Source organism: Bubalus bubalis, chromosome 4 (genome assembly GCF_019923935.1).
Source record: "Bubalus bubalis isolate 160015118507 breed Murrah chromosome 4, NDDB_SH_1, whole genome shotgun sequence".
In the NCBI taxonomy this organism is placed as follows: domain Eukaryota; kingdom Metazoa; phylum Chordata; class Mammalia; order Artiodactyla; family Bovidae; genus Bubalus; species Bubalus bubalis.
Window position 1 is genome coordinate 84,238,374 of NC_059160.1, and position 23,940 is coordinate 84,262,313.

The window sequence follows — 23,940 nt, forward strand, 5'->3', positions numbered from 1 at the left end:
GACAGAAGATTTTGGCATTTTTCCATTCCATATAGTTGCTAGCACAGATGATTAATAAAACTCCCTTGATGTGAATTGAGGAACTTGGTTAAATGAATTAGATCCTCTTTGTCTTCTTACAGAAAATATGCTGGTATAAATTTCTTATTTTTAAAAAATAGTGGGACAAAAAATAACTAAATTACCCCATATTTATAAAATATGGATCACTTCATTCCTATAAAAATTTAAGATCAGATCTCCATAATGAAAGAAAGAAACATATATTAATGCACATCAATTCTGCATTGGTTTCTTATTATCACATTAAAGAGAAAATCTGAGGATATAAGTTATGACTTAATTTTGATTTTGATTGCATACTGCTACCTAATGTACATAAAACAACCATCACAGAACAAAACAGATACACCCAACAGCTGGCTGCATTTAAATGATTTTAAAATAAGTGCTTATAAAAAGTCAATTTTTGGTGTTTTGCTGCTTAGGAACGAAACAAATCACAGATATGTTGTCATGTTGGTTTTCTCTGACAGGACTGGGAATTTCCACATTTCATGGGAGACGTTGATGTAAATCTTCCTGGTTTGCATACTCCTCATATGCAGTTCAAGATTCCTTTCTTCCAGAAGATCTTCAAGGAGGAATATCATATTCACATAACAGGTAAAATTTCGACCATGATTTGATTGTCTCCTGGTTAGAGTCATGCTGGCTGCTTTAAAAATGAAAATGGTAACAGTTTAGAAGCATCTGGCAATATAGTTTAGTTTTACTCACTTAGCAGTGCAAGGTGGTTCCAGATCAGTGGGGGACTCTAGACCATCATTCTGGACTTCAGTTCCTGGTGCTTTAACAATTTCAGCTTCAGCATCCAGAGGGCAAATGGGAATAAAGAGAATGAGGAAAATGACTGAGAGAATTTGTCTGTTTCTTAGCCACCTGGCCTGGAAATAGAACATGTCACCTCCACTCACATTCCATGAGGAATACCTAGTGAGATAGCCCCACACAGAGTCAAGGAGAACAGAGAGACATGCTCTGCCATTGAGCAGCCGTGTGGTACCAGGTCTTGTATTCTAGACTAGGAATATCACTAGCTGTCTCTGCCACACTCCATAGGCCACTCTGCCTGGGTTTTGTTCATTAGGTGGGTTTCTTTTCACAACATACAGCTCAGTGTATTTTTTTAACATGAATACTCTTTGTGCTTTCTTCTTCATTTGCTGCTGAGATCAAAACAATGGTATCCTACAGCTCCAGTCAGACTACGTGCCTTTAGGGAGTTCAGGCCACTTCTCATCTGATTGAGTGAAACTTAAACTGCTGTGGCAAGGTTCCATGTTTGCCTCAAGTCATTCTCTTGTGGATGCTTAGATTATCCCATTTTCAAATGTGTCCTGCTCTTGAAATGGCTTGAATATGGTTTATTATAATATTCTTTCATGACATCTCAGTCATTCTCATCTAAACAAGTCTTCTTGGAATTATGTTTTATAATTCTTTTTTTTTTTTTTAGCAAGAATCAGTAAGCTACATAATCAAATAAAGAATGGCATTAGTTTTCAAGCTGTTCAAACGTGGGTAGTGAACGTGTGTGTTTTAAGGACAATGGCCTAGGATCCTACACCTGCTATAATAAAAATGCCAAAGAAATCTGTGCTTACACGACCGTCTGTGCTGCTGAATAAAAATAGCCTGAGCGCAGAGAACGTGAACATCTGAGTGCTGCAAAAAAACCTTTGCTTCCCAACTTGAAGGCTGTTTTTTGCTTTGAGCATGAGGCGACCTTCCTAAATTGGAGAATGAGCTCATGAATAGGGAAGATATAGCAGGTTTCTTTTCCTATTCAAAATGAATGAGGCCCATCTATTAAATTTGCTGGGTAAATCAATCAATTTGAGTTCAGGTCACATAGTGTGGTTTCAGAGTCCCCACTTAATCTCTGCAGCACACTGCCCTCTCAGACTTCTAAAACAGCTATCACACACGTGGTATCATCATATCCCTTTGGGTGGGCTTTTGCCAGAACCATCTGTTCTTACTATCAGCTCTTATCTCAGACCATCATGGCACTAATATTGTCTCTGACTATCAGAAGGCTTTTCAAAAATATCCTATTTGAGTGCAGAACATCAAGTTTAAAAAAAGGAGAGGAGAGGTGGGGAGGGAGGCTCAGAGAGTCCATTGGCTGGAAAGGAAAATAAAACTGTTAAAAATATTTAATTCAGGGCTCTTATATGTAGCTTTGTCATATATGCTGTCATTTATAGACAGGGGTAGGGGCAGGTTTTGTGGTGCCCAAAGCTTACATAATTCAGAATGTTCTACTTAAGAACGCATGTGTGTGTGCCAGGTCACTTCAGTTGGGTCTGACTCTTTGTGACCCTATGGACTGTAGCTCACCAGGCTCCTCTGTCCATGGAATTCTCCAGGCTGGAATAGTGGAGTGAGTTGCCTTATCCTCCTCCAGGGGATCTTCTCAACCCAGGGAAACTGAAGAAAATCAGAACGTTCCCCTTTTTGTTTTGTCTCTGTTGTTCTCTTTGTTCTGTGAATTGACTGAAGAGGTTGCTGAAGCCATTCTGCAGTACCACCCATCTGCCCTGAAAGAACTTTGACTTTACTTGATATTGTAAAATAGTTGTTTCTGGGCAAACCCAGGTAAAATCTCTAAAACATAGTGTACTGTGTTGTATTTTAATATGCTCAATAGTTAGTAGCCCACAAACTTCCAAGAGAATCACAAATACTAGCTTGATAGTTTCCCTCCAAGTTCTGCTTCTTTTTGTAGGTAGACCTTAATGCTTTCCTGGTCAGTAAATATAGAATCACCCCTGGGATCATTAAGCATGAAACACGCTCTGTCAATAGTTCTGAAACTTTAGTTTGTATGGGAATCACCTGGAGAGCTTGTGTAAATGATCCATCAGCCACACACCCAGAGTCAGATGCCTCAGGTATGAGGTGGAGCCCGGAATCCACCATTCTCTGGAGTACCACCAGTGATGCCTATGCAGGTAGCCAGAGTATCATACTTTGAAAAATACAGCTACTGAGAAACATTTCCTGTAATCAGAGTTCCTCTCATCTCAGCATTTATGTACTTTCTATAAGCCTTATCAAACAAAACTCAAGGGGCAGAATACACATTCAATAGAAATGGGGTAGGGACATCCTTGGTGGTCCAGTGGTTAAGAATCTGCCTTGCAATGCAGAGGATCTGGGTTTGATCCCTGGTGGGAGAAGTAGGATCCCACATGGAGTGCAACTCAGCCCATGTGCCACAACTACTGAGCCTATGAGCTCCATATCCCATGTACCACAACTAGAGACTCTGTGCGGGGCCAACGAAAGATCCTGCCAGACACAACAAAGATCCTGCATGCCCCAACTAAGCCCTGATGCAGCCAAATAAATAAATAAATTTTTAAAATGGGGTAGTCAGTAAGAAAAGCATATCTGAGAGGAGTTAGAAAATTCAGAGCTGGGGCCAAATCAGAGGAGGTCCCAAAGCAGAGCATGACTGGAGAAAGGTCCAGAAGAAGCTGGAGACAGGGCTAGAAAAGGATCCTACAGACTGCCAGACAGCTCTGTCTAATGCTTTCTCTGTGTTTGTTCTGCACCAGAAGAGCCTAGACAGGGATGGCTGGGATTCTTCCAGGATCAAGGATGGCTTGATGGTCTCCATTATCATTTCTCTGTGATCTGGAGAAGATGTTCAGTGCATGCTGAGGCAATGGAATGTAAAGATTTGCTGTGTAGATTCCAGCCCTGCTACTAACTGGTGGCAGGGCCCTTGTCAAGCTCTTTAACCTCTTAGAGGTTCAGTATTTTCATCTGTTAAATGGGGACAGTGATGGTACTTATCCCATAGGATTGCAGTGAGGATGAAATTAATTAATATGTACAAGGCACTTAAAGCATTGCCTGCCGTGAAGCAAGCACTCAGTAAGTTCTCACTGTTTTTACCTAAAGCTTTTCCTTTTATCCATTCAGAATCTGCTTTCCCTATAATCCAAAAAATACTAAGTAGCCTGAGAGAGAGCTCTCTGATTATTTATCAACTATTCTGAGTTCTTTCCTGTTATGTAAATAGCAGTTATGTTCTGAGTCCTTGAGAAAGACAAAGCTAGGAATGAAAAAAAAAAAAAAAAAAAATCTCTCCCAATGAAATGCTCTATATGTAGAGGGTTATCTGACACTGATGAGTTCCCATTGACATTTTAAAAGCCTTTAGGATTTGAGTATTTTTTAATCCTGATTCCTAGCTAGTTTTATTTATGCATGTCAGAAATAACTTGAATTGTTGCATCTGTTTAGCTCATCTGGATCCCCTCCGACAGATGGTTTGCTGCAGTATGTATGAGCTTTCATTTTATAAGCTGAGCTACAGCTTATAAAAATAAATCATCTCTTTTCCAAGAATGTGTTAAAATATTTTTTTCTGGGAATTTTGACTTCAGTAATAAAGGGGATAAATGGTTAGTGATTTGGTCACACTGGTGCTTTTAGCTCAAGTCCACTGTTCATTCTCCTAAAAGTAAATGCTAAATACAACCGTATAATTATCTCTTTCGCCCTCTTCCCTTTTACCTGTAAGATGAGTGCAAAGATGGATTCAAAATATGATGTACTAAGTCTCTGGAGGCCAGAGAGGAATGGCCTCTCAATTCAGACTCTGAAGCTCCCCAAGTCCTATTAATGCGGATCCCGTTGGAAGCTCTGCCATCTGTCATCCCAGTCAGACAAAAGAAGTGTCCCATTGGTGGCCATCATCTGAGTAAATTAGGAAAGGGTTGGGGGAAAGGCCAGAAGGAAGGCCTGTGCATCTGTGAGGAGAGAATTCACACTACTGGCATGACGATGCCCATGGGAACCTTTCGGCAAAAATGGAAAATGTAGCAGTGAACAAGCCTCCCTAGGTCGGTGTTCTATTTCAGTTTCCTGAGCAGAGCGAGGGCACAGGTGCTTCACAATGCGAAACTGTGGAAAAGAATGCATGAAAATAATGTCCTTCGTTTTATTTCCATAGGTGCATGATTTCTGGCAAATGAGTTCCCAAGGATTGTTTTTTAAGGAGCTCTCCTGTGTCAATCAGATCATGGAAAGTGCTGGCGAGGGCAGGCCAGTGGTGCGTCCAGCAGAATATTCTGTCTGGCAAAATTAGCAAGGGACTTGTTATAGGGAAATGCAATGCATCTTCTTCACCATGACAGTCCCCAATGATTATGAATTTATCCAAAGCATACAAGTATCTCTTGCTATTCTCTTAGTTATGAATTTTTCTGAACCTTTCCTGCAGCAATTTCCATTTCCAACACATTTGTGAAGCTCTAGCATTAACTGTTTACTTCTATCTAAAGCAGCAATTCCTTTTATTTGTCCCAAACTCATCTTCTTCAAGGCCATGGTTGCTCTGCCCATAGCCTGTTAGCCCTTGCTGCCCCTAAGCTGGTCTGTTCTGTCCAGAATGAGGTGTCCTGGGTTTATTTATGCATAGATGAGGGTTTTTATAGTAAAACTCAAATGCTTTTCAGATATTTCTCTTTATAGCCAGAAGAAAGACTTGAAATATATAACTAATCATATTCTTTGAGACATAAATAGTTTGTTTTTCCCAATTTTCCAGACTTTATCTGATTTTAGCAGTATCTTAGAATTCACCAGATCATTGTGACAATGGCATTTGATGTGAAAGACTAGAACTTCATTGCTTGAAATTTTTCTGGACATAGTATTTCAGACTTGACTTATTGATTAATGGACACTTTCTGATTTAACATGTGTCTAAAACTAAACGAGGATCTAGGGAATACAGAAATGAGCATAGCACAGTTCCCAGTCTCAAGAAAGAGTGTAATGGTAATTGAATTCAGTACAACTTCACATCCTTTTCTTTTGCTTTTCATCATCACAAGTTTCTACCTCTATTCATCATATTGGATTATGTCCTAAAGGAGTAGTCTCCTACTTAAGAAAGAAACAGTGACAAGAGAGGCATTTTGAGAAGCTATATTCATTTGCTTTGAAGTCTTGAGATACTTTACTAACTCAGCTCTTATTAGTTCATAAACTTTTTAGTAAGTGTCTTCAATTGGCTCAACCGTCTCCTCATGACCCAAGCATTTAATGTGGTTTCTGGATATTCTTAAATTGCCTGGTTGCAAGGGGGGTGTGGGGGTGGGGTGGGGCCAGTGCTTAAAGAGCTGCTAACTCAGATGCCCTGTTTACACTGATCAGGTCTGGAATGAGAGGATATTGAACGGGGCCAGGAAACTATTACAGCACACTGTTATTTATTTAACTATACAAACTTCATCTTCTTCAAGGTCAGGGTTTCCTGTGATCACATATGGATGCTGGTGACTTTGTGCAGCATGACCACTGGGCGTAGAGTCCGCCCAAATGGTGACCCCACTTGCTATAGAGGTGCTAACAGCACAGCTCAACCTCAGCACTAACTGGCAACCCTACTGAGTAAAAGATTTTTTTCTTAATATTATAATTGCATATTTGAATCATGAAAGGTTCATTATAGGTGGAAATATCAGCACATATAGTATTTTTCCTTAGTTGAAAGAAATAACACTTTTCCCCAAACTCTTGTCATTTCCTATGCTAAAATGCGGCTGATATTTAATGAAGAATTCTTTTAAAATTAACTAGCCTGGGATTCTCTAAGCTCCCACAAAGTAAGATGATAAAATTACCATCATAATATCATTTTTGCCAATCAGTAAGATTCATTACAAGCACACAACACAGGAAAGAAGCAATCCCACAACACCATGCAGGGATTTCTCATTAAAGGAGACAGTGAGGTATTTCGAGAAGGAGATAAATAGAAATAATGTATAGATTCTTACCCTTCCTCCTTGCTGATTTACATTATGCTGTGTAGTTGAAACAACAGGGGGATTGCAAAAACTCTCATACAATTAATGCCAAAATACCAAACCTCTTGTTATGCTTGGTTGACTGTACATTCACAACAACACACATGAAAAAATGGCAATAGAAGCACTGTTAGTCTTCTTCTTTTTCTGTGTCTTACACCTTTTCATGTGAGTCATTTCAGAGACGCAAATTTATTTTTTATGGTAAACAGCATTTCTGAGAATATACAATCATTTTTTTTAAAGGAAAGCTTTCTCCATCTGAAAAATGTGTATTGCATCTTTTTTGCTCTAATGGTGAGATTTCCTGCTCCATCATAAAACATTAAGGTTTAGGCGGTGTTTATTTCATAGACTCATCAAGGAGACTTTTAGGACTAGGAAGAAATCTTAAGGGTTATATAACTCAACTCCTTCACTTCATAGACAAGTACACTAAGTTCAGTTGTCCCACTTAATTTTGCTTTCTAGTTTGCTGCATCTCATAAAAGTAATTTTTTAAAGAGGAGAGAGTATTATGAAGGTAACAAAACAGTGTGTCGGAAAATGGAAAAAAGGACGGTAGAGAAAGATGGACATCCTTCCTCTGTATGGATGGATAAATGGAGCAGGAGTTATGTCAGGTGGGCAGGATGCAAAAAGTAAGAAGAGCCGTTTCTTCTCTATTTTCAGCAGTTGCATTTTCAACTGAGCAACTACAGCAGTGGGGGAAGGGCGAGGCTACCTTCACAGAAGCAGAAAAGGAAATAAATCAATAGGAATCCTGCTTCATCTAATGCTCTCCCTTCCACACTTCCCCACCCCCATGTGGTCTCTTGGCTGTGGAAATGGAGTGGGGTATGGGGAGAATCTATCCCCTGTTATTTAGCTTCACATTTTGTGTGCGTTTCTCTGGACTAATACTACTGCAAGCTGTAGGCAAATTATCAATTGCTAGGGATTTTTAACATGTTAAATATGCTGATTCACAATGCATTTTCACATTTAGATTCACACTGGGGCCTCTTGGTAATTAGTTCAGTGAAAGTAAAAGTGTTAGTTGCTCAATCCTGTTTGACTGAAGCCCGCCAGGCTCCTCTGTCCATTGAATTCTCCAGGCAAGAATACTGTAGTGGGTTTCCATTTTCTCCTCCAGGGGATCTTCCCACCCATGGATTGAACCCAAGCCTTCCACATTGCAGGTAGATTCTTTACCACCTGAGACAGCAGGGAAGCCCAATTGGTCCAGTGATATCTACCTATTAATGTCACTGCTCAGTAATTCATTCTGTTTTATCCAAACTGAAACATTGAGAATATATCTTTGTTAGAAACCATTAACATGCTCTTCTCTCTACTTAGATGGTATATTAACTAGATTGAAGAAGCAGAAAGAAGAAATTGTAGAAATAATACTACCCTACATTTTGGGCAAACAGTGTATTTCAGAGAACTCTCAAACACCCCTTCTCATTGTGCTTGCATGCATGCTAAGTCGCTTCAGTCGTGTTCGACCCTGTGCGACCCAATGGACTGTAGCCTACCAGGCTCCTCTGTCCATGGGCTTCTCCAAGCAAAAATACTGGAGTGGGTTTCCATGCCCTCCTCCAGGGGATCTTCCTGACCCAGGGTTTGAACTGGCATCTCTTACATCTCTTGAATTGGCAGGCAGGTTCGTTACCATTAGCATCACCTCGCAGGTCCACAGCTTTTCATTATATCCTGTGAAATGAAAGTATCTCCTGCCATATTAATAAACAAGAAATGTCACAATCATCACTGATATCTGGCCTCCAGATGTGAATGAGGACTCCCAAAACTGAGATCCAGCAGATGCTGCCATCCCCACAGAGATCGCTTAAGGGCTGGGGGAATGCAAGAAGCAAGGCGAACTAGGAAACAAGATTGGCCCCAGACAGCTGAAGTGCATGTGAAAGGAATGAACGCAGTGAGCCCAGAGGCTTGCATCCTCCTGTACATACAATGCTAAATTCCTTAACTTGACACCTGTTCTTTGACGTTCAAACTGCCTGCTCCCTTTATTGCAAACTTCCTGACTTCCCCTCCTGCCTCCTTAGAGCAGTTTTCTCAGAACTACTTCCCAGATTTGGAGTCTTAAACCTTCCCTCCAAATAAAACAGCTCTGTACTTTCAGGCTGTGACTATAATTTTTAGTTGACAATCATGATAATCCTTTGAGGTAGTTTGATGAGTGTCTGAGTAACCTGTATGCAGGTCAAGAAGTAAAAGTTAAAACCGGACATGGAACAAGAGACGGGTTCAAAATTGGGAAAGGAGTATGTCAAGGCTGTATACTGCACCCTGCTTATTTAACTTCTATGCAGAGTACATCATGTGAAATGCTGGGCTAGATGAAGCACAGGTTGTAATCAAGACTGCCAGGAGAAATATCAATAACCTCAGATATGCAGATGACACCACCCTAATGGCAGAAAGTGAAGAGGAACTAAAGAGCCTCTTTTTTTTTTTTTTTAACTGATTTACAGTTTATTTTTTTTTTTAATTTCATTTTATTTTAAAACCTGAAACACTGTATTAGTTTTGCCAAACGTCAAAATGAATCCGCCACAGGTATACATGTGCTCCCCATCCTGAACCCTCCTCCCTCCTCCCTCCCCACACCATCCCTCTGGGTCATCCCAGTGCACCAGCCCCAAGCATCCAGTATCCATGTTCTCCATGTGGCTGTACTAGTTTGCATTCCCACCAACAGTGTAAGAGGGTTCCTTTTTCTCCGTACCCTCTCCAGCATTTATTGCTTTGTAGACTTTTGGATCGCAGCCATTCTGACTGGTGTGAAATGGTACCTCATAGTGGTTTTGATTTGCATTTCTCTGATAATGAGTGACGTTGAGCATCTTTTCATGTGTTTGTTAGCCATCTGTAGTCTTCTTTGGAGAAATGTCTATTTAGTTCTTTGGCCCATTTTTTGATTGGGTCATTTATTTTTCTGGAGTTGAGCTGTAGGAGTTGCTTGTATATTGTTCAGATTAGTTGTTTGTCAGTTGCTTCATTTGCTATTATTTTCTCCCATTCTGAAGGCTGCCTTTTCACCTTGCTAATAGTTTCCTTTGATGTGCCGAAGCTTTTAAGTTTAATTAGGTCCCATTTGTTTATTTTTGCTTTTATTTCCAATATTCTGGGAGGTGTGTCATAGAGGATCCTGCTGTGGTGTATGTCGGAGAGTGTTTTGCCTATGTTCTCCTCTAGGAGTTTTATAGTTTCTGGTCTTACGTTGAGATCTTTAATCCATTTTTTTTTTTTAATTTTATTTTATTTTTAAACTTAACATAACTGTATTAGATTTGCCAAATATCAAAATGAATCCGCCACAGGTATACATGTGTTCCCCATCCTGAACCCTCCTCCCTCCTCCCTCCCCATTCCATCCCTCTGGATCGTCCCAGTGCACCAGCCCCAAGCATCCAGTATCGTGCATCGAACCTGGACTGGCAACTCATTTCATACATGATATTTTACATGTTTCAATGCCATTCTCCCAAATCTTCCCACCCTCTCCCTCTCCCACAGAGTCCATAAGACTGTTCTATACATCAGTGTCTCTTTTGCTGTCTCGTACACAGGGTTATTGTTACCATCTTCCTAAATTCCATATATATGCGTTAGTATACTGTATTGGTGTTTTTCTTTCTGGCTTACTTCACTCTGTATAATAGGCTCCAGTTTCATCCACCTCATTAGAACTGATTCAAATGTATTCTTTTTAATGGCTGAATAATACTCCATTGTGTATATGTACCACAGCTTTCTTATCCATTCATCTGCTGATGGACATCTAGGTTGCTTCCATGTCCTGGCTATTATAAACAGTGCTGCGATGAACATTGGGGTACTCGTGTCTCTTTCCCTTCTGGTTTTAATCCATTTTTTTTATTTTATTTTTAAACTTTACATAATTGTATTAGTTTTGCCAAATATCAAAATGAATCTGCCACAGGTATACATGTGTTCCCCACCCTGAACCCTCCTCCCTCCTCCCTCCCCATACCATCCCTCTGGGTCGTCCCAGTGCACTAGCCCCAAGCATCCAGTATCGTGCATCGAACCTGGACTGGCAACTCATTTTATACATGATATTTTACATGTTTCAATGCCATTCTCCCAAACCTTCCCACCCTCTCCCTCTCCCGCAGAGTCCATTTTGAGTTTATTTTTGTGTATGGTGTTAGAAAGTGTTCTAGTTTCATTCTTTTACAAGTGGTTGACCAGATTTCCCAGCACCACTTGTTAAAGAGATTGTCTTTAATCCATTGTATATTCTTGCCTCCTTTGTCAAAGATAAGGTGTCCATATGTGTGTGGATTTATCTCTGGGCTTTCTATTTTGTTCCATTGATCTATATTTCTGTCTTTGTGCCAGTACCATACTGTCTTGATAACTGTGGCTTTGTAGTAGAGCCTGAAGTCAGGTAGGTTGATTCCTCCAGTTCCATTCTTCTTTCTCAAGATCGCTTTGGCTATTAGAGGTTTTTTGTATTTCCATACAAATTGTGAAATTGGTTGTTCTAGCTCTGTGAAGAATACTGTTGGTAGCTTGATAGGGATTGCATTGAATCTATAAATTGCTTTGGGTAGTATACTCATTTTCACTATATTGATTCTTCCAATCCATGAACATGGTATATTTCTCCATCTATTAGTGTCCTCTTTGATTTAGGAGCCTCTTGATGAAGGTGAAAGAAGAGAGTGAGAAAGCTGGCTAAAAACTCAGCATTCAAAAAACTAAGATCATGGTATCCAGTCCATCACTTCATGGCAAATAGATGGTGAAACAATGGAAACAGTGAGAGATTTTTTTTTTTTTTTTTGAGCTCCAAAATCACTGACAATGGTGACTGCAGCTATGAAATTAAAAAACACTTGCTCCTTGGAAGAAAAGCTATGACCAACCTAGACAGCATTTTAAAAAGCAGAGACATCACTTTACCAACAAAGGTCCAGATAGTTGAAACTATGGTTTTTCCAGTAGTCATGTATGGATGTGAGAGTTGGACCATAAAGAAGGCTGAGCACCGAAGAATTGATGCTTTTGAACTATGGTACTGGAGAAGACTCTTGAGAGTTCCTTGGACAGTAAGGAGATCCAACCAATCAGTCCTAAAGGAAATCAACCCTGAATAGTCATTGGAAAGACTGATGTTGAAGCTGAAGCTCCAATATTTTGGCCACCTGATGTGAAGAGTTGATTCATTGGAAAATACCCTGATACTGGGAAAGATTGAGGGCAGGAGGAGAAGAGGATGACAGGGGAGGGGGATGGTTGGATGACATCACTGACTCAATGGACATGAATTTGAGCAAACTTAGGGAGATAGTAAAGGCCAGGGAAGCCTGGCATGCCACAGTACATGGGGTCACAAAGAGCTGGACATGACTGAGTAACTGAACAACAACAATGGTGTTACTCTCCATTTCACAGCACAAAAAATTGAATTTACATGGTTAACAAATAGAAGGGTTTGGGGGAAGAAGACAGAATCATAGAACTGGAAGGCATCTATTTCTGTTAACTCAATTTGAAACTAAAATCGTTGAGATCTGGAGAGGTTAAACAGATTACCCACATTGTACTGAGTATTTGATCTCCATCTGCTGGTGTCCAGGCTGCAGTTTTTGTCACTATGATTCCCCTCTCACAAATCAGTAAAGATGTGTTAGAGCAGAATAATGGTATCCATGTCAGGCAACACATTTTTAACTGGTGTCTCCTTCCTCTTGTCTTAATATATGGACACCAGGTCACTTGAGAAGTGACATAACATGATTTTTTAATGTGAATGTTTAGTGGTCAGGCTGACCCAGCACCATTCAACTTGGGTAGAGAAAATAATTTGAAAGTATGAAAAAAAGCTCTTTCTATCTGCAGGGTTCCTTCAGTTTGATCACTGTAAATTCATTACCACTTTTTCCCCCGATTTTATTTATTTTTTCCTTTTACTGTTATTCACTGAGCATCTTCTAGCCACCAGAAAAGCACCCTTCTCTATGCTCCATGAGCATTCCTCTTTTTCCTTTCTGATTCTGTGGTGCTGCTTATGTTCAATTTCTGACATCATTACCCTAGAAACAGAAACCCCATATGGGAGACTGCTCTATTCATGAGTTGATAAATGTGATCTTAACAGGGTTTTTCCAAGGGGACTTTGTGAGCTCAGATGGTAAAGAATCTACCTGCAGTGTAGGAGACCCGGGTTTCCTCCCTTGGTCAGGAAGATCCCCCAAGAAGGGAATACCTCCTCCAGTATTCTTGCCAGGAGAATTCCATGGACAGAGGAGCCTGTTGAGCTACAATCCAAAGGGTTGGAAAGATTCAGACATGACTGAGAAATTAGCACTTTCACTTTTTTCACTTTGTGAGTCAAAAAGTTGATGGTCAGTCCTACAGGTTCAAGGACCTCTTCCCCTCCCCGTAGCTTCATAACCGATGTCATTTACAAAGAGAATAAGTCTACAACAGAGAAGGACCCAAAACCCCTCTCCTAACTGCTTCAATCACGAAAGCTACAAACTCAGTGCCTCTATGATACTGAATGAGAATCCCTGAACTTTTCATATCACCTGTCTCTCATTTTGCTGTGCCTTCTTTTCCTACGATAGTCTCCATTCTTTCCCTTCTCTCTGCCCCCTCTCTTCCACATTAGCTGATCTTTTTCTGTACATTATTCTATCTGCAGCATAATAAAAACATATACTAAAAGAAACATAACATTTTCCAAACTGTTCCCTATCCTCCTTTTCTTTCTTGACCACATGAATTGCTACTTCCTTCAAAATCCTTTCTGCAGAAGTTAGCACTCAGTTTTTAGTCCATTTTCTCAACGTCTTCAGCTTTATGGTTTGTATCACTCCTTTGTCACCTCTTAGATGTGGCCTCTTATTATTATTATTTATCTATTGATGTCTCTGTTCTGTTTTCTCCCGTAAGATGGTAAGTTCCTTCCTTGACGGCAGTGATATATGCCCTCGGGATCTACTAAGGTATCCTCCACAGAGTCTATTATGAATACAATAAATATCTGGCAATGATGCCTGCCTTTGTGTTTGGTGGAATTTCTCTGGCTTGAGCTTTCTTGATTTATTTTATGTTGATTCTGTTTTCATTTTGAAGATACATGAGGGCAGGAGCGACTTGAACTTAACAGTACGAGGTGTTACAAGCATCTTTTCATATCTGGAGATGTTTCCAGCATCTCCACTTTAATTTATAGTTTGGGTGTGCCAAACTAATCATTCAGGCAAGAATTTTCGTTACAAATATTATAAACCCTGTAAAGTTGAATGATTTTAGGACAGGCAGTTATAATTTCCCTTCCTGTGGGTTAAATAAATTTTCTTCATAGAGAAGTTGTACCTTTCCATGCAAATGAAGACATTATCATGACTTAGGCAAGGCTTTGATGATAATAGTGACAATTACTGAGTTCTATTTATATAGCAAACATTGTGCTTAGTATATAATAATCTCATGAAATGTTAACCACTTTAATAAGTACTGTTATTTTATGCTTGTAAAGAAATTGGAGTTTGGAGAATTTAAGCAACTAACTCAAGTTAATGTAGCTAATAGGTTTTGGAATCCAGACGAGGATTTGGGAAAGCCCTCGTATTTGCACATTATAGGAGCTTGAAAATGTGTAATGATGATAAAATATTTTCCTAACCTCCTTTCCTTACCCAAGGTCATATTTAAGCTATGTGTTCTATTGAAGTATGTATTACAAAATACATGTTTACCAGTTTTAGTTTAAGACGTTATCCCAAGATCCTAAGCTAACACTTCATACTGTAAAATTTGGAACAAATTACAATAAAAATTGTAATGGAATATAGTATCCCTTCAAAGTTTTTCCACATTATTTCCATTTAAAGATGCAAAGATTTCACTAGATAATATGTCTCTAAATAATATCTTATTTATATAGGACTTTTAAATCCTACAAAGAAGTCATAGTGGTTATAGTCTCTCCAAATCATATCTTCTAAAGCTTTGGTTATATTTATATGTCTGATGAATGGATTCTGTTCAATGAGAATTTGATGTTTTTAAGTCCTGAAATGAATGCTCAAGGATTATTGATCTGAACCACATCGACTAATAGTTTAATCAACAGGTCACCAACAAACAGCAATGTGAATTCAATTGATGCACTGTTGTGCTTACATTGCAAAATGATTTATTTCTTTCCCAGACATAATTATAAAACCATAAGAGATATTCAATCATATGTTGGACTTTTCTAAGAATTTATTAGAACTTGTTTTTAAACCTTAATTGAAATGTTCTGGAGAATAACCTACATGCAACCCAATTAGAGCATAGTGGTGGTGCCTTAAAAGCCAGGAGACTTTGTCTAGTTAGTGTAAATACCATAAATTACTGGCTCTGGAATCAAGAGTTACATTTTCCCATGCTTAACATCTATTTAGTAAATTCCTTTGCCAATTGACTTAATGGTAGTATCAGATCAGATCAGATCAGTCGCTCAGTCGTGTCCAACTCTTTGCGACCCCATGAATCACAGCATGCCAGGCCTCCCTGTCCATCACCAACTCCCGGAGTTCACTCAGACTCACATCCATTGAGTCAGTGATGCCATCCAGCCATCTCATCCTCTGTTGTCCCCTTCTCCTCCTGCCCCCAATCCCTCCCAGCATCAGAGTCTTTTCCAACGAGTCAACTCTTCACAGGAGGTGGCCAAAGTACTGGAGTTTCAGCTTCAGCATCATTCCTTCCAAAGAAATCCCAGGGCTGATCTCCTTCAGAATGGACTGGTTGGATCTCCTTGCAGTCCAAGGGACTCTCAAGAGTCTTCTCCAACACCACAGTTCAAAAGCATCAATTCTTCGGCGCTCAGCCTTCTTCACAGTCCAACTCTCACATCCATACATGACCACAGGAAAAACCATAGCCTTGACTAGATGAACCTTAGTTGGCAAAGTAATGTCTCTGCTTTTGAATATGCTATCTAGGTTGGTCATAACTTTCCTTCCAAGGAGTAAGCATCTTTTAATTTCATGGCTGCAGTCACCATCTGTAGTGATTTTGGAGCCCAAAAAATAAAGTCTGACACTGTTTCCACTGTTTCCCCATCTATTTCCCATGAAGTGGTGGGACCGGATGCCATGATCTTCGTTTTCTGAATGTTGAGCTTTAAGCCAACTTTTTCACTCTCCACTTTCACTTTCATCAAGAGGCTTTTGAATTCCTCTTCATTTTCTGCCATAAGGGTGGTGTCATCTGCATATCTGAGGTTATTGATATTTCTCCCGGCAATCTTGATTCCAGTTTGTGTTTCTTGCAGTCCAGCGTTTCTCATGATGTACTCTGCATATAAGTTAAATAAACAGGGTGACAATATACAGCCTTGGAGAACTCCTTTTCCTATTTGGAACCAGTCTGTTGTTCCATGTCCAGTTCTAACTGTTGCTTCCTGACCTGCATATAGGTTTCTCAAGAGACAGGACAGGTGGTCTGGTATTCCTATCTCTTTCAGGATTTTCCATAGATTATTGTGATCCACACAGTCAAAGGCTTTGGCATAGTCAATAAAGCAGAAATAGATGTTTTTCTGGAACTCTCTTGCTTTTTCCATGATCCAGCGGATGTTGGCAATTTGATCTCTGGTTCCTCTGCCTTTTCTAAAACCAGCTTGAACATCAGGAAGTTCACAGTTCACATACTGCTGAAGCCTGGCTTGGAGAATTTTGAGCATTACTTTACTAGCGTGTGAGATGAGTGCAATTGTGTGGTAGTTTGAGCATTCTTTGGCATTATAGTACTCTCAAAAAATTGTTAACAGGTCTAAAACATTAACAGTTTATGCTATAATACCATTATCTCCATTTTATAGGAGAAAACCCCTATTGCAGTTTTATGAGTCTTTGACTAATACAAAGTATTTCTTTTTTAATGCAGGTAAATGGTTTAACTATGGAATTATCTTTCTCGTCTTGATTTTGGATCTTAATATGTGGAAGAATCAGATATTTTATAAGCCTCATGAATATGGACAATATATTGGCCCAGGACAGAAGATATATACAGTCAAAGACTCAGAGAGTCTAAAGGATTTGAACAGAACCAAGCTATCCTGGGAATGGCGGTCCAACCACACCAACCCTCGGACTAATAAAACCTATGTTGAGGGAGACATGTTCCTTCACAGCAGGTTCATAGGGGCAAGCCTTGATGTCAAGTGTCTGGCTTTTGTTCCAAGTTTAATAGCTTTTGTGTGGTTTGGATTCTTCATTTGGTTCTTTGGACGGTTTTTGAAAAATGAGCAAGGCATGGAGAATCAAGACAACACTTACACTCGCATGAGAAGAAAATCCCCCTCGGAACACAGCAAAGACATGGGAATCACAAGAGAAAACACCCAGGCCTCGGTGGAAGACCCACTGAATGACCCCGCCTTGGTGTGCATCAGGTCTGACTTCAATGAGATCGTCTACAAGTCTTCCCACCTAACATCGGAGAACTTGAGCTCGCACTTGAATGAATCAGCCAGCACCACTGAGGGTGACGGGGATCCAACGACTTCTAAAAGTACACCGACGAACTAGATCCACTTTTGGGGAAAGCACAAAGAGCAACCTTGAGTGTAACTTTCAGAAGTTAGTCTTTCCTTTCGTAAATGTGAGGTTTACATAGCGTTAGGTAAAGAAATACAAATGATGCCACAACGGTGCTCAACATGCTTTTTCTAGGACTCATTGTTTTCTATTTGTATTATTATGATACCTGTGCCTACAGTATATCTAACAGTCCTCTAGAGATTGCTTTTCACAGTTGCACAAGCTATTTACTGACTTTACAGCCTACTAGATTAGCTGGTTACCCGCGTATCCAATGTTCAACCATAGTGGTGCCTTGAGACATTAAACTTTTTAACTGTACCAGAAATGAAGCGTGGAACAGTTCTCTAACCTACTTCACATGGGTTTTTTGTTTTTTTTTTTTTGTATACAATTATTTTGATCTCCACTTGATGTCTGAGCAGAAAACAGATATAGCCAAGATGTGGTTCAGAAAGTATGTCTCACTTTCTTATTCAGCAGTGGAGTTGGTGACTTTGACAGCTGGACTGCAGAGAAGCACAGTGATTACCTTTGAATTTTTATTGGCTTCCTGCCAAATGCAAATACAGATGCAGAATTCAGTAATAGGAGAACACTAATCCAGCATGGGTCACTACTTGTGAAATGTGACTTTCTCCAACCAGTAATTGCAATTAGATGATAATACGTAATTATGTTTTCCTAATTACAGATAAATTGCTACCTGATTAAAAATCCTGCCCTTCACCTTTGGGACCAAAGGTTGAGAGGCACAGTTAGGTAAACTCTGAAGTGTATTGGCATTTACACAAAGCCCTAGAAAACCAAGGAACTGAAGTTTTAATCATGTGAGGGTTGTGCAGGCTACCATCTACAATATTTGTACATCTTTCTGTAAATATGGCTCTGGACAGTGAAAATTGAAAAACATATGCCAACCCTGAGCAAGGGAACACCTCTAAAAATCATGCCATGGAACTTTGTGAGGTAGCAAAGAAGATGCGCATGAAAAAGTCTGTTTATTGGCTTGTTTTGTGTGTGTGTGTTTGTGTTGTTTTCCTTTTTTTTAAGAACTAAACATCGCACATTAATAAATCAGAATTATACATCAGTAATTATGTGATCTAGTTTTTTGTTTATAATAGAAGGATCAATTGTATCTTAATTTAACAGCAGCCCCCCCCCTTTTTTTTTTAAACTCAAAGCCAGGCAAGCTAAGAAATGGGACAATCCCAACTTGGTTTTAATTTTGTTCCATAAATTGTGGTTACATGTTTCTTGAGGGGATTGAGGAAGATTCACTTTTAAGGCAGAATTATTTTCTTGTCACCTACCAACATAGCTCTATTTTGTCTTTATGATTTTTTAAAACCTCTCTTGTTTTGATCTATCTGCTTTTAAGCTTGCTGCATGTTGAAATTAGCATGCATAATAGAACTATGCATTTATCTGTCACTTGAGAGTCAGCTTTAATAAACATCTTTCTACCATTGTTTGCTCAGCAATTGGAACCATGCCCCTGCTGTTTCTTTTACCTTTAATAGCATGCATGGGGTACTTAGGAACATAAATATCTCTGACACTAAAATTGCAGAGATCAAGCTCACTATGGTAACCCATTGCCCCTTCTGTGCAAAGGAACTTACCACATTATCCCTGATATGTAGGAACACTGGCCATTACCAAATCTCCATAGCATGGAGCATTCAACTTTTGGCTCTGGGACAAGTAGATAATGCCACTTAAGACTATATTTTTATTTTTTTCTGAAAGTCATTGTCTTGTAGAATGAAGAAGGAATTGATTTAGAAAGTGGGTGTTATTATCCGTATGTAGTCCTTATTAAAATATTGAGGATCTTTACATGGCTCTTAAGGAAGAAGTACTTTATTAAGGAATCTTGTCAGCAGAGATAAGATGAAAAATAAACCAATCCATCAGCCTTAGAGCACTATGCTTAGGTGATTTAGGGGGTTTCCTGGAGAAACTGGATATCAGCTGATATGAAAATATGTCTTTAAAGTTTCCATGAATTTTAGTATCAAATGGAATAATTTCCAAGGATGACATTTTGATAGTCAAACAAGATTCAAGCCTTCAAAGGCTTCCAGTATTCAGTTGTATCGACCACTCTTGACCTTTTCACCTGCACATGGGTCTCCCTCCTTCTGCTACCTCTTTTATTGTATTGTACATTCCATTTGCACCTATTCCAACTAAAGATTAGGAAATGAAATAAAATCAAAGTCAAAATCACACCCATCCATGCTTAGTCTCAGATCTGGACTTATATATGTCACTGGGTTATGACTCCAATGAGCTTTATGAATACCAAAACTTTTGGACTATCAAGGACACTTAAAAAATATGTAGTAAATTCAGGAAATGGAGAGCTAAAAGAAGAGGATTAAAAATTACTAACCAAAATTCTAAAGAAAGCATAACAAATGTGATGACTTAATTGCTGTGATGCTTAAGGACTATAAACAATTATATTTCTACTGTTCAGTAATTATAGTATTTTCTTCTGTGCAGTGTAGAAATTGTACTAATTTGACATGATTTTAGTATCCTATATCATAGAGTACTTCATTAGCAGTTTAAATGGAAAATTAAATAAACACTTGAATTTATGCCTTATAATCTATTCCTAGACATAAATCTTATCATCACATACCCATTTAAATCATATAACCACAGTCATTTATCTCATCTCCCTGTGGTGGCTCCTTATTGTGTTCACGTATCTTCTTGCACATCTAAGATCATCAGTGAATCCTATTAAAAATGTTAAGAATTATTTCTTCTTCATTTATTCTGAGTCCTCAGACACAAAATCCCCTGTCACGTTTATAGCATCAGATTTCACATGTAGTGTCCAGCAGCACTATCTGCTGACAAGACAACAGAAAGTTGTTCAACACAGACACTCATATCTGAAAGTAAGAGTCGATAGCACTGTCATATCTCATGACTGGGCTCTACGAGCAATTCTGTTACACCCTTTGGCTGTCTTATGAGGCCCATGCATTCACGCTAAGTCACTTCAGTCATGTCTGACTCTTTGCAACCCTATTGACTATAGCCCATCAAGCTCCTCTGTCCATGTGGATTCTCCAGGCAAGAACACTGGAATGGGTTTCCTTGCCCTCCTCCAGGGGATCTTGCCAGTCCAAGGACTGAACCCACATCTCCTGTGTATCCTGCTTTGCAAGCGAGTTCTTTACTGTTGAGCGACTGGGGAAGATAGTTTATGATGCCAACTGTATTACCTGGCACTCAGCCAAAATCTCAGCACCCTACCATTTCTTACCACTTACTTGTCCTCACTGCAAACTGACACTTCACTCTTGGGTTATTGTTGTTGTTCAGTCACCAAGTTGTTTCCAACTCTTTGCGACCCCATGGACTGTAGCCTGCCAGTCTCCTCTGCCCATGGGATTTCCCAGTCAAGAATACTGGTGTGGGTAGCTATTTCCTTCTCCAGGGGATGCATCCCGACCCAGAGATCAAACCCACATCTCCTGCACTGGCAGGCAGATTATTTACCTCTGAGCCCCCAGGGAAGCCCTCATTCTCGGGTGCTGCTGCTGCTAAGTCACTTCAGTCATCTCCAACTCTGTGCAACCCCATAGACAGCAGCCTACCAGGCTCCTCCGTCCCTGGGATTCTCCAGGCAAGAACACTGGAGTGGGTTGCCATTTCCTTCTCTAATGCATGAAAGTGAAAAGTGAAAGTGAAGTTGCTCAGTCATGTCCAACTCTTTTGCAACCCCATGGACTGCAGCCAACCAGGCCCCTCTGTCCATGGGATTTTCCAGGCAAGAGTACTTGAGTGGGGTGCCATTGCCTTCTCCCATTCTCAGGTATGCAACCCCAATCTGGGTATTGTGCTTTTATTGACTTTTCTCTCTCAGGTCTCCACCTGTGACTTTCTATGCTATCTGGCCTGATTTCCCCCAGCTTTGTTCTGCAGAACCAAACTCCATCCATGCTCTTCCATCTGCCTAACCTTCTCTTTCTGTTATAAATATCCATGTCATTTTCCAATTATCTTCAACAAGAGTGATTTGTAAGCCACAAATGCTACATCTCAACTTCTTTAATTGTTCAATTATAGTACAGCCTGGTCCAGCCTGAACGGTAGAAGCCAAAGAGTCGGCCACGACTGAGCGACTTCACTTTCACTTTATCTGGCCTGATTTCCCCCAGCTTTGTTCTGCAGAACCAAACTCTATAATCTATTAACTACTCTGCCCTTAGGAAGGAGAGAGCAATTGAATTAATTTTGCAACAGATAAACTGGCACTTTTCTTCTTTATCCCTATTTTTATTTTTAAACATGTTTGTGTACATGCGGTTGTGATTAACGAGAACAAACATAGATAAGAGACCCAAGGTCAGGTGTATTTGGCTTGCTACCGTTCAGGCTGGACCAGGCTGTAGTATAATCAAACAATTAGAGAAGTTGAGATGTAGCATTTGTGGCTTACAAGTCACTCTTGTTGAAGATAATTGGAAAATAACATGGATATTTATAACAGAAAGAGAAGGTTAGGCAGATGGTAGAGCGTGGCTGGAAATGCAGCAAGGAAGTCTTGGAAACGAAAAATGGCAGTTTTAGTGCAAATGGGCCTTGAAACTTCAGGGAATGGAGGGTGGCTGTTGTCAAAGGAACTTCAGCATGAAGTTATCATGAGGGCAGTACTCCTGCCTGTTAGGCAAGAGACTCAAAAAGATGTTGAATACAACTGAGGGGGTGATGCAAAAGGTTGGATGGTTTCCTAAGCATCCTTACACTCAAATGATGCCGCATCTGCCCCAGGGAGTGTGGTGAGACTCAAAAGTGGGGATATGAGACCTTGGAAACAAACTACAGACATAGGTGTTGGTGGAGGGGGCAACACGAGAATAGAAGGACGAAATCAACGTGTATCAGTTGAAAGGCTGCAGCTCCCGTGATGAGAGATCAGACATGAGGGCAATGTCTGTAGTGTATTATTAGCATATAAAAGCTGACATCTTGTGAACAAAATATCTTGCAGATCCTTTGGGATAGACATTCTGAAAATTTTTAGTGAGAAACACTAAAAATTTAGTGAGAAACACTAAAAAAAGTTAGATAGGATTATTACTATTTTAACACATGTAAAATACCACTGATTCTGAGTGTGAAGTATCAGTTACTTCAGAGACTATGAAACATATCTAATATATTTCATAGGCTTATTTCTAAGCTCTGTCTTCTAACATAATTTTTCATAAGGTTTCAAGTTTTTTAACACCACGTAATTTTACTACTAGGTTTTTTAAGGGCTTAACCTGCATGATTGAGAAGGACCACTATAATTTACAGTTGAGAACTACAGTAATAAAACAAATTTATAGATGTTCCTCATCTTAAATATTTTGTTCTATCTAGATCTTTGTTCATTCTTCATATCAATATTATACCATTTTGATTATTTTCTATGTGCAAACAAATTATCCCATTTAATCCTCCCATTAACCATTAAGAGTAAGTATGAACTCCATAGACTGTAGCCCTCCAGGCTCCTCTGTCCATGGGATTCTCCAGGCAAGAATACTGTGGTGGGTTGCCACTTCCTCCTCTAGGGGATCTTCCCGACCCAGGGATTGAAGCTGCATCTCCTACTTTGGCAGGTGGATTCTTTACCACTGAACCACCTGGGAAGCCCTAATTTAATCTCATAGATGATGAAATAGGTTCACAGAGGTTTATTAACTGGGCCAAGATAATAAAGCTAGCAAATACAGAGTTAAGATTAGAACCCAAATTTGCCTGAATCCAAAGCCCCATTATTTTCCATTACAATCCTTCATAAAGATCCATCTAAACTAGAGTATCTTTCAAACAGGATCTTTGGTGAGGATGACCTGAGAAGCAGTGGTAACACCATAAGATGCGTGCTTTCTAGCAATTCTTATCTCTCAAGAATCTAGATTAAATAATTTCAAACAGCTGTCTGGAAGCAATTTGCAAGTTAAATCATATGATTGAAACAGGTAAGTTTGAATTAAATGGCATTCATTGCCAGGTGTTCTGATTTAAGCTACATTTATAGAACCACAACACAGATTTGTCCTAATACAATCTCCAACATTGGAACTGGTTTCTTGCATGGTTTCCTTTCCTGGTGGGAAAGGAAAGAATGGACCTCTGCATGTTTTAAATGAACCCTCGGGCAGATGCCAGAGTAATAATATGTAGTTATGAATATTTAAACTATAAAAATTGCTTAGCGATTGGCCAGTTTTAGAAAGCATAATTTGAACATGGACTCTGGAAACAACCATAGTTTGAAGTAATCATCCATAATTTATCATTTAAAGTCTTTACCAAGGTGAGCAGGCTGTATTGCAAGCACTGATCTTGAAAATATGACCCTTGAACACTCTGAACTTTAGTTTCTCATCCATAAAATGGGAATAGCTCACAGAGTT

The 23,940-nt window shown here is 39.5% G+C and overlaps 1 protein-coding gene across 7 annotated transcripts in view; it reads left to right on the plus strand.

The window, feature by feature from the left end:
- The window catches only part of TMEM117 (transmembrane protein 117), a 649,146-nt gene extending 630,559 nt beyond the window's left edge, over nucleotides 1-18,587 (plus strand). For all 7 annotated transcript variants that reach the window (XM_044941660.2, XM_025284014.3, XM_044941658.2 and 4 more), the window contains 2 exons: nucleotides 537-666; nucleotides 16,836-18,587. In XM_044941660.2, coding sequence (XP_044797595.1) covers nucleotides 537-666; nucleotides 16,836-17,482 — 777 coding nt within the window. In that variant the 3' untranslated portion in view covers nucleotides 17,483-18,587. The remainder of the gene's footprint in view (nucleotides 1-536; nucleotides 667-16,835) is intronic.
- The last annotated feature ends 5,353 nt before the right edge of the window (nucleotides 18,588-23,940 follow it).